The sequence below is a fragment of the Monodelphis domestica genome, chromosome 4 (genome assembly GCF_027887165.1).
Source record: "Monodelphis domestica isolate mMonDom1 chromosome 4, mMonDom1.pri, whole genome shotgun sequence".
Classification (NCBI taxonomy): domain Eukaryota; kingdom Metazoa; phylum Chordata; class Mammalia; order Didelphimorphia; family Didelphidae; genus Monodelphis; species Monodelphis domestica.
The window spans coordinates 91,456,987-91,469,331 of NC_077230.1; the positions used below are offsets into that span (position 1 = coordinate 91,456,987).

At 32.6% G+C, this 12,345-nt stretch overlaps 1 protein-coding gene across 6 annotated transcripts in view; it reads right to left on the reverse strand.

The window, feature by feature from the left end:
* Positions 1-12,345, reverse strand: part of ZNF148 (zinc finger protein 148) — a 147,688-nt gene that overhangs the window by 55,590 nt on the left and 79,753 nt on the right. For 5 of the 6 annotated variants that reach the window (XM_056793573.1, XM_056793574.1, XM_056793575.1 and 2 more), the window contains 3 exons: positions 3,938-4,072; positions 927-1,050; positions 190-273 (listed from right to left, as the gene is read on the reverse strand). In XM_056793573.1, coding sequence (XP_056649551.1) covers positions 190-273; positions 927-1,050; positions 3,938-4,072 — 343 coding nt within the window. The remainder of the gene's footprint in view (positions 1-189; positions 274-926; positions 1,051-3,937; positions 4,073-12,345) is intronic. The other variant, XM_056793578.1, reaches the window with a different exon arrangement.

Here is a 12,345-nt window from a genome sequence, read left to right on the forward strand (position 1 = left end):
ATATGCAATTATAAGTCAAAATCTACTTATTAAAGGAAAAAATAGGGCAAAATTACAATTCATCTTTTTTTTACTTAACAATGATTCAACTTATAAAACAACAGATTATATTAGTGTTAATACTTGCTTAAAACTTTCCCTAATTTAGTATATCAATTTTTAAATGCCTCTAATGAGGGTGCCACTCACCAGTATGAATCTTCTCATGTCTCTGTAGAAGGTACTTCTGTATGAAACGCATGTCACATTGACTACACTGAAATGGTTTTTCACCTTAAAATAATTTCACATCCATAAATTAGTTACTGAAAATAACAATTTATAGGAAGAGTGTACTTTAGAAGTCTAAACTTGAGTAAATTACAGCTCATTCTCTCACAAATCCTGGATATTTTTCATTAACCATATATAGGATTTCATTTCATCAAGTTTTTCCTTAGAACTCACATTCATACGGAAATGGAAATGTGATTTTAAAAAATGGATCTAATTTCTCAAAGGAGAAAGGGGCTAGCATAACACTAAATTGAGATTTGGAAGAGAATAAGCATTTTTTATTCACTTATCTAAGCAAAAAGATATCAGGCTAAGTAAGTATCAAGAACACATGTTATAAATGGGGGCTAATTATAGCAACTGAACTATAAATTTCTCATTCATTTCTCATAAAGTGGAAAAAAATGTACAAAACATTATTTCTGTCATTTTACATATCTATAACAAATAGTTTTTTACCCCCTGCCTCCTTCTCCGCCCTTCTATCCCCAACTGATACTAGTATGTTTATAATAAAATATTTATTTCAAGTTAATGAGTTCTTAGAAATTACATTTAAGAGAGACTACAATTCTGATTTCTAAGAACACATTTTTATCAATGCTGATGAAAAAAATAATCACCATAAGCCCATTTTAAGACAGAAATACCTGTATGAATGAAGACATGTCTCTGTAAATGATAGTTCGTTCTAAAGGCAGCATTGCAGTGCTCACAAACATGAGATTTAGGGGTTTTCAAACCAAGTGATCCATCCTCATTTATTGTAAGGATCTATTTAAAAAAAAAAAAGAAAAACTTCTTAAAATTTACATAAATATTCATTTAAAAAAATGCCATTTTACCTATTTCAATGCAAAACGATGGTCACCAGAGAATATGAAAGAAAACATCTTTCCTCAACTACCTTGGCAGAATTATTAAAAGCATTTTCAAACTTAAAGATGGACTAAAATTTAGAGGGGGAGTAAAAATCTGACTAGACCAACAAATGAGAACAGGCTGGCTAGCTAACTCAAGCTCACATACTTTTAGGTGATACAGTTCTGGATGCTCTTAGTCATTATAATAGCATTACTGTGTTTTTCATTCAAATTCTCATCCTGACACAAACCAAGAATCTTGTCTCTTGTATAAGTACTATCACTTGGAATACAAAACCAAGAAGTTATGACTTCTCTAAAATAACATAGAGTGTAACATTCCTACATATCAGCAATACTGACAAATATTAGCTCTTTTACTCAGCTGAATTATCTACACTACTTTATTTCCCACCTGAAAATTAAAAAGAAGTCATAAGTTATACAACGTTAAGTTTGAGTAGGAATCTAAGACACTCAGATGTCTAAAGATTTGCTTCCATCAAAAGCTCCTGTTTTGTATGATTCTTAATCCAATTCATTCATTTAACCTATATTATTTTTAACATTATATATAACAACTTGTTATGTTCTGTAAAGGATTTAATAAGAACATGATCCCTCTCATAATTTTATAACCTTAATAAGAATGTGTAACACAGATATGAAAAGTAAAATACTTATCATTGTTTTTATTAAAGACAGCATATGTGCCAAATAAATGGCACACAATACACATTTAGATGTTTAGAAGCAGTGATCACTTTGGGATACAATGGTCAAAAAAGGCTTCATGGGGAAAAAGAGGTCTTAAGTTAGACTTTAAGGAATAGAAAAGTTGTAGAAGGCAGATAAGGCAAGACTGAGTATTATTTATAGATGGGGAAACAGTGAGAGCAAAAGTAGGATTGTACATAGCATGTTTCAGGCAAAATGAATAAAAGTAAAAAATAATGACTGAAATAGAGGATTTGGTTGAGGAGTGGAAAATGTCACTGGAAAGGAGAATGGGACCAGTTATGGAGAGTTTTGAATACTAGGCTAAAGAATTGAGACTTAAGCCCAAGATAAAGAGAAGCAACTGAAGCCAAAGAGTGACATGAAAGTAGCTTTTTAAAGATTAATCTAGCATCAGTGTATAGTATCATTAAGAAGCTGAATGAGATTAAGTGCACTGAAGCCTCCTCTTATCTGAGTTTTCTTTTCAGGTCACTCTGAGGCTGGATCTGAAATGAACTCTGGTACAGGACTCCTAGGGCTACCTCAGATTTTCTCATTTGTTGCTACTAAAATTCCTAAGATATTTCAGACAATGGGAAGAAAGGATACAGAGACAATCAACATGATATCTCCAAGTATCTTAGAACTCAGGCTGGTCTGGACCTCAGGGAAATATTGCTTTAGGAGTAAGTTCCCAGGAGGAACAATAGTTTAATGCCTCTAAGTGAATGCCTCTAAGCCATTTATAAAAAGTCTGTACAACTATATTTGAAAAAGCAGAAGGGAATGAAACATAGAAAGGCAAGAAGCTAAAAACAATTTTAAAAAACTAGACAAGAGGACGCATGAAAAGATACTAAGGTCAGAAAAAGTCATGAAAATGAATGGATATGGAGAATAGGTGAGATCTTCAGAAAAAAATGCAATGACTAGAAGGGAAAGATAAGAAAATTTTTAATTTTTTTTAAATTTAACTTATCTTAAGGTATATGGAGAGTTTAGTCTACACTGTTTTAATGGAACTTATTTGATGCAAATAATCATAAAAATTAAACAGGTCAGTTGGGCTCCAAGCAAACTACTAAATTAACCCACAATATTTAAAAAGCTAATCACCAAGTCATGGAGAGAAGTGTTTAGCAGAAGAATGGTGGTGGGTACTATATAATTTCCTGAAAAGAATCAGTAAGTATGTAGTTTCATCTCTAGCCAGTTGGCTTAAATTTTTTTTAACCACTCCAAAGTCACACAGTAAAATGCAGTATTACTCTATTATACACAGAGTAATATGCAATTTAATAGAATATCAAAATGAATACCAAAGGAAGATGACAAATCTATTTTTAAAATACTGGTCTAACCTATTCCAGCAAAAAGGAAATAGATAAAATATGAATAAACTAAAATATCCACTGAAAAGCCCAACTAAAAATTAAGTAGTGCACCAGTAACTTTTTTAGATATGCTGATCACAAATCTAAGTGCCCCCTGCCCCCCAAAAAAGGTAGCCTGATAGCTTCTGTGATACAGCAACGGCAAAGAAAATCTAACTCTTTGAAGGAAATAAAGCCTGTGAAATGGATGTTGTAGTCTTGCCTGCAAAGGCTCTTTTATGAAGAGTCAGAGGGTTCTAGTGTCATTGTTTTCTTGCATTGGTGGCAACACTTTTACTAAAGATCCAGATTTGAATGTAAAATTATAAAAGTATCATCTTTGCCATGAGTACATTGTAAAAGCAAGGAACTAGTATACTTATAAATCTGACAACACATAGAAAGGATTTCCTTAGTTGTTCTCTATTTAATATTTTTAATTTTTAATTCAATCTTTCTTCCTATTCAGGGATAAGTTTGAATAAATGGAAAAATAACTTTGCAAAGTCATATTCTACAAGAAAAACGAGGGTAGTATAAAATGGTGAAAGAAGAATGTAGTCTACAAAATCACAAGATGAGTTATTTGCATTTTACAATTCTCCTTATTTCCCCTAGATTCTGTAATCCTTTCTCAGAACTATACTGTAGTACTTAATGGCTTTCTAACTCATAATATGACCCACCAATATCCAAATCAAGTACCGTTCTCTCTTTACTGTCCATAATGAACTCCAAAGCACTGGATATATTTGGGAGGTGCTGAGTACCGTCATTAAAGTACCTTGGTGGAGCAAGCAAAGTGTCAATGTAGGCTTCAATTCCTTCCTGTTGAAAGTGCTGGCAAACCAAAGACAGGAAATTAATTTGGCAGAGGCAACCAGCTTTTTATAGTAGTAAGGCTTTGAGATCTACTAATACATTTTGATCCCCTGCTTGAAAACTTGTTCCTTAAAACTTTACTACTGCCTTCTTGTCAGCTTCTCTTAACATATACATATATATATATGTTTTTCTCTCCAGCATCTTAAATTTTAAAAATTTACTTTATCATAAGATATTATGGAGAGTTCAGTTTATATGTCATGCAAAATTACACAAATATCCATGCAAATTAATCAGGGAACTTGGGCCCCAGGTGAAGTGAAAAACTGACCCATAATGCTTCAAGGCCAAATCATCAGTCATGGAGAGATGAACTGAGAAAAAGAATGGCAGTGGATTTCATATAATTCTACCAACATGTACATACACAATCTGTAACAGTATACTACAACATTATTCAAAGATTTGGGAATTTGGGAAGTCACAAGAAGATAGTAATAATTTTCCTAAGTGTTTTGGATCAATTCTGGATCCTGTCACTAAGCAAATAATGGTGCCTGTTATGAAAGCCTATTAGCCAGGCTTCCCTTAACCTGGAAAACTGAAAGATGTTATGAATAATACTTTCATTACACACCTGGTACATCTCATTATACCTGACACTTAAGATTTGAAAATCGTTTTTAAACTATTTGATCAAAACAAATTTGTTGACAGATACCCAAAATAAAGCCAAGATTATATTGGCAAAGGAAAAACTTTTAGAAAACTATTATGTTAGGACAGCTAGGTAGCACAGTGAATAGAGCTCGAGGCCTGGAGTCACAGGGATCTGGGTTCAAATTTGGCCTCAAACATTTCCTGAGTGACGCTGGGCAAGTCACTTGACCCCCATTGCCTAGTCCTTACCACTCTTCTCCTTGAAACCAATACATTATTATTGATTCTAAGATGGAAAGTAAGGGTTAAAATAAAAAACAAAAAAGAAAACAAAAAATTGTGTTATCTTTAGCTAATCTGTTATTAATTAGCATAACCACTGGGAGGCTTTATCAAAGATATTTCCAGCTCAAACCCTTCAATACTTTTCATGGGTCTACTGTATTTTTTCTTCAGATGAAGGCACCCTGTCCTACCTTATTCAAAGATACTAATTTCTGACTGCTGAACTATAAATATCTTCTGACTGAAATCTAACTTTCTCAAAATGGTTCAGTTTTTCTCTTGGATGCAACTGCTTATCTCTTACAAAGGAGTGCAAATCTTTCCCAACACCTTCTCAATTCCTCTAAACAAAATCTATTCTATTGAATGATTTTTAAACAGCATATATAATTTGCAATACTAAATGAACTCCTTCAAAAACTAGTCTATGCAAATTATCTGGTAAGCCTAAAACTGAAATGTTACATATGTAATAATAAAATAAAGTATCATTTCTATGAGAAATTTTATCTTAAACTTTGAAGGAGCTACTAAATGTCCAATTTTGTTATTTCTTTACATTTAAAAACAATGACAAACTTAGCAATACTTAACTATAGGCAGAGTATTCCAAAGATGACTAGAGAAAGCATCATCATAATGACTTCACATCCTTAACCACTTTAAATAGTTCAAAAATACTTGCCCATCCATATAAACATTTTCCTTCTCCCTCAGCCTCCCTCCCTTAAATGCTTTAGATTATTTAATTGGTGACCAAATTTCCTTAAAGATTCCATTGCAACAACATTCTTCTTATCCAGTGGGCTTTAGGCAATCTCAAAATTATGGAATATTCAAAAATGAAAAGGCTTGTCATACTCCAATCCAAAATAAGTTTAAAGGTTTTGAGCCCAACTTCATCAAAGACTGCTAGAGTAAGAACTGAAGAAGGAAGACTTGGATCTGCTAAATGTAAGAACAAGCTTCATAAGGTAGAAGACAGAAGAAGCAATACCACCTTCACAGCCCTAGAAGGAATCAATAGGGCAGGAAAGAAATGACACAATACTCCACTCTGTAAAATACTTAGCTAAAAGGAAAGCTAAGCCTTGAAATAACTCAGTAGCCACCAAAACTGGAAAGAATAAAACTATAATCTATAATACATCAATATATAGGAATTCAGTCAAAGAACAAACTAAATCCTAAAACACTCTCTCAAGTTTGGTGACATTACTAAATTTAAGAGTAACTGTTATTAATAACAATAACTCAGATTATATTCTGCATGTCCAGTTTATTAAATTAGGAGAGTATTTAATTAATACATTTTAAAAAGATTTTCACCAAAACTAATTTAAGCTTCAAGAATTAATTTCATTATCAGAATTTTACTTAGCCAAATAATCTCAACTCTTCATAATGCTAGAATTCAATTCAACCAACCTCTATTATACTATGTCCCTGAAAAATAAGCACTGGTATATTTTTATTCAACACTTTAGTTCTTCATATAATTTCCTCTACTTGTCCTCCTCCAAACAGTCTGACAAATCTTTATTGATAAACTGTTGATATCAGGAAATTCTAAGACAATGTAACAAATCAGTTTCAGAATGGCCAGTAGGAAAGTACTTTCTGAAAGTCTTTGTACCTGTAGTATGTTGCTCTCTCCAAAGTTCACTGTGACCTACAATCACTCCACTGTGTTCTAAATTACCTTAAGTACTATACTAGATATGTTTAATTCTTACTTCTGATAAAGAGACATGCTAGAATACATAACGGTGACCAAAATGTCCAATACACTCTTTTATTAGAAGTGAAAATTGGAGAGATTCGTAAATTGTTTTGAAATTATGGAGCAAGATAATAATAATTATTATTTATGTTATTTATGTATAAGGAAACTTGTATTTTATAAATGTAACTCAAATTTCATTAAATTCTTTTGAAAAGGTAATGTTATATCCTAATTTACAGATTTTTTGACTCAAATAAAATGGCTTACTCAATAACATGCAGCAAGTTAGCTGTGATAATTGAAATCAAACCATCTGCCAAAAGTAAAGTTGCTATATTAATATCACCCAGTTCATAATTCACTTGTCCAGCAACCATAACTCTCTGGAACACAGTGCAAAAGCAGGACAGAATCACAAAATTGTCTTTGAGAAGTCAAAAGAGAACTCAATAAATTCACAAATTTTACCAAGGGAGGCCTTCAAACAATATCTACATAGCTTTATGCTTAATTCTAACAAGCTTGATTACAAATTTTCCTAGGCCACAACAGATTAGAAGCAATGACTTAAAAAAAAAAAAAAGCAGAGGTGATAGAGATAGGCACAATAACAACCACCAAAAAGGCAACTCGGTCTGATATTTGGGAGGGAGAACAATGTAAAGCTGTCAAGAAATCAAAAAGCATGACAATTTATACCTAATTTATACCTATACAGAGTAAATTCAATTGGCACTCCTGTATATATAATATATAATGTATATAAAAAATCATCAAGAAATGATTTATATTTGGCAAATATTTTGTTTAAGAATACAATGCATTTTTGAAAACTGTATCAAAAATGGTTAAAATACAATTCAGGCATTTAATAGGTTTAGTTCCAGTTTATCTAGAAAAGTATAATATGTTATAACTTGATCTACATAATAATAATAAAAATAATTCCATACTTCTATCGTGTTTGACAAATTTTAAAGCAATATCCTCACGACTGGCATGAAGTTAGTACAAGAATGAATACCTCCATTGTTCAGATAAGATAGCTGAGGCCCACAAAGATTAAGTGACTTAAGGTCAAACTCAAAATACAATGATAGGGGTCAATCCTCTTAAACCTCAGTCTGTTGAATTCCTAGATTGGCCTCAAATAAAAAAACTATTGCAATAGTTACCAGATGGATGCAATGAGGGGCATATGTGAAAAACTTATTCCAAAGCTATAATTAACAAGCTTTGGTAACCAAAAAGGTAGAGTTTAAGAATTTAAAGATGACATAAAGTGCCACTAATTAAAATAATGAAGTCAAAAGGAATAGGTTTAGGGGGAAAAGAATCTCATTGTATTTTATAATTTTTCAGTGTTTCTACACATGCTGGTTACATTCTTATTCCAATAATGTAGCCATTCCTAAAAACACTTTTGAAATTACTTTCATAATAACCCAAAGTAATTGATCTCAACAAATTACAGTAACATTTATGATCAAAAGAGTATTACCTATTTTAGTAAACAAACCTTCATCAAAATTACCACTGGTTATTTCTAGAAATCAAACTTACTAAACAAAAAAGTTATATAGCTTCTAAAATCAAATATAAAGGAAGAGGTCCAAAAATACTATCAACAGCTAACCTCCAAAGGTGACTTAAAATACTCCTCTAAAGAGTTGGATTTGGTGAGAGAGCAATTAAATTAGAATGATTATCTGTCTGTTTTACCTGTGTGGCCTTTGGCACACATTTGACTTCTTTGGGCCTGTTTCCACATCTACAAATTGAGGGGATTTGATCACGTAACTTATAACATCTTTTATAGATCTAAACCTATGATTCTATGTATATGTACAAATTCTGGTGTTTTTTTTTTTACCTTAAAAGTTTTACAAACATGCTTTATGTCCCCTGGTTCCCAAATCTAAATCAGTGAATATCATGGAGATAAAGCCACAAGAATCCAAAGTATCCTTACAACATATAATCACACAAATGAGAATTATAAGTCTATAACTGATATGGCTTTTATAATAATGAAATGGAAAAACAGTGGGCCTTCAGAACAGTATGAAATTACAACTCATTGAGTTCTAATACCTTCTACCCAACCCTATCATCACAAACACTTTACAGTTTTAGATCCTTAACTAAATCAAAGCTACCATCTGTTTGTGAAGAAGGTATGTTAATCGACCACCAACTTCCTCCAACCCCCAGAGAGTTCTCATCACCATCCAGTGCAAAATACCCACACCTTGCCCTCCAATTCCCCTATATGTGCAATCTCTTCCTTTTAAGAATGTAAACTGACACCATTTGACTTTAGTATTTGTGTCCCTAGTTCTGGGACCAAAGTAAATACCTAATAAATACTTATTTCATTCATTCAATCTTATTTAATAATTTCACCCAAAATCACAGAAACTAAGAACTGGTTAGGACTCGAGAAGCCAGCAAATCTAGTCTGTCCCTGAACAAGAATTCCTTCTAAAACATTATTCCCAATAAATGATCATTCAGCCCTCACTTGAAGATTTCTAGTAAAGAACTCATTAACTCCATTTACTAATCCTTTCTTCTTCAGAATAGCTGTTAGGAAATTTTTCTTTCCATCAAACCTAAGTCTGCAATTTCCTCTGCATTAGTTCTGCCCTTCAGAACTAAATGAAATAACTCTAGTGTTTGACAATCCTTCAGAAAGCATTTATCTTCAAGTTAAATGTCCCATGCTCCTTCAAATGATTTTCACGTGGTTATGCCTGGTTGTCCTCCTCAAGATATCCACAAATATTGTTAAAACATAAGAACATAATACTTCAGATATGGTTTGATAAAGGCACAATACAGTGAGACTATCACTTCCCTTGCTCTGAGTACTATACCTTTCTTAATACTGCCTAAGAACACGTTCACTTTTTTTTTAAGCTATAATTTTATCCTGATCACTAATTTTGAGTATCCATTCTACTACAAAGGAGGCAGTGTGGTAGAGTAGAAAGAGAGCAGACCTTGTAGTCAAAGGGCCTGAGTTGAAATCTCATGAGCAACTACTAACTATGTGATCCTAGACAAATTACCCTCTCTGGATCTCAAATTTGTCATCTAAAAAATGAGGGGGGGTGAACTAAATGAGCTCTAAAAGATATTGTACAGCTCTACATCTATGATCAAATATTCCTAAATCAACTAGATCTTTTTTTCAGGTTGAATAGTGTATCTAGTCATACTTTTTCCATCTTATACTTATAAAGTAGATTTTTTTAAACTAAGCATAAGATTTTTCATTTTATCTATTGTTTTATGTTATTCAATTTGAACCAACTAGCTTATCAAGGTCTTTTTGAATCAAAACTCTTATCCAACATGTTATTCACATCTCTCAGTTCTATGTTGTCTTCAAATTTAATAAGCATATCCAAAAGTCATTGATGAAAATGTCAAACAGCATAAGGCCAGGTACAGTGGGGAAACTCAACTAGATACTTCTAGATTATTAAAAAACTCAATGATAACTATTTTGGGGGTCTAACTAGCCAAAAAGCTCTGAATCCACTTCAAGATATTATCTATTCCACATCTCTCCGACTTATCTATAAGAACAGCCCAAAAAAACTGTGTCAAATGCTAAAATCTTAGGTAAATTTTATGTATCAGCATTCCGCTGATTGCCTTATCAATAACAGGGATGAGAATAATATGTCATGACATTCTTGATGAAGACATGCCAGTTCTTTGTGATAATTACTTCCTTTAAAGAAGTTTATTAACTATTCCCTTAATAATACATTCTAGATAAGCAGAGTTAGGAAAACAAAATACCCCAGTGGTTCTTAAAGTCCAGTTCACTGGGATTTTTAAATAAATTTCCCTCTCATACATGTATAACCCAGATTGAACTGCTTGTCAACTCTGGAGGGGAAGAGGGAAGAAGGGAGGGATTGTCAACTCTGGAGGGGAGAGGGAAGAAGGGAAGGAAACAACATGAATCATATAACTTTGGAAAACTTACATGGAAATTTGTTATTAAAATAAAAATAAAACATTATATATTTTCTTCTCTTACTTTTTCAAAAATCAAGACATTTGCTTGCCTCTAGAACTCCAACAACTTTTTTTTAGACCATGACTTTTCAAAGATCACTGAAAGTAGTTCAAAATCACATTTTCCAAAATCCTTTTCATATTTCATTTAAGCCCGGAAATTTAAACTTATATAAAAAGGCAGCTACTCCTCTCTTATTATCTCCTTACTTAAAATGATTTTTAATGACCTATTAGTTATCTTTGTCCTGCCCTTTTCAATTCAAAAATGATCTTCCTTGGCAACAGAGAAAACAAAAGCAAAAAAAAAAGTTAGGTAGTTCTGTTTTCTTGTGACCATCTAATTTACCCTGAACACAAGCCTAAATACAATGAAAAAGGCCAATAATAAATACTTGAAATTATGACTAAAAGGAAATTCCTCACAATTTCATATCTAATGCACTTAATTTTTAATCTATTAACTGCATAAAGGACAATCAGATTTTTCCTCCTTAAATACTTAATAATACTTCTAGAAATATTCAACATTTCTTGCACGATATAGTCAATAGGTACTATCTACCAAAGTAAATAAATTCAACAAATTTGAGTTTAGAATTATTAAAATATGATCTTTAAATTTCTATTTTGTAAATATCTTGGGCATAAAATATGGCAAAGATTTTAAAATATAATTTTTCTTCCCTCATTTCTTTATTTATATTCTCACTTAGAGATTTTATCAACTCCCAGGAGTTCAATTACCTTCTCTATACAGATGATGCCCTAGTGTTTCTTTCTCCTGGGTCCTGGTCTTGCATCATTAACTGCCTAATGGCCATTTTCAAATGGGTGTTGTATATTCATATCAAACTCTACTTGTCCAAAACAGATTTATCATCTTTCCCCCTACCTACGATTCTTCCTAATTTCCCCATTTCTACGAAGTCTAGTAACTGTTTAATTCAGGTCCAAAATCCTAGAGCCATTTCTGACTTTTCACTCTCTCTCACTCTATAAATCCAGTAAGTTGTTAAGCCTTGACAATTCTACTTCCACAATGTATCTAAATTCATTTTCTTCTGACTATATCCATGGGCACAACTCTAGTTGAAGGATGTAACGCTTTTTACTTAAATCATTACAACTATATTCTGATTGGTCTCCCTGACTCCAGGCTCTCCTCTACTCAATCCTTCTTCCACACAACAGCCAAATCAACACAACTAAAACACAAGCATAATCATATTCCTATCTTGCTTATAAAGCTGCAGTTGTTGCCTATTGCTTCCTTGGTAAGAGACAAACTCCACCTTTTGGCATTAAAATCTGATCCAATATACCTTTCCAACATCACTACATATCACTACTCTATGGATTATACCTTCCAGCCAAACTGGCCAACTTACTGTTCTTTACCCACATCTATCTCCCATCTCCATATTCCTTTGCACAACCTATTCTCAACTCACCCCCTACAAATGTCTGAAGTCCATACCACCTCAAACCTATTTCATAATCCTTAGCTTCCTTTAGAGCTTAGTTCAAGTGCTACCACCTTCAATGTAAGGCTTTCCATGACCTTTCCCGTTCATGG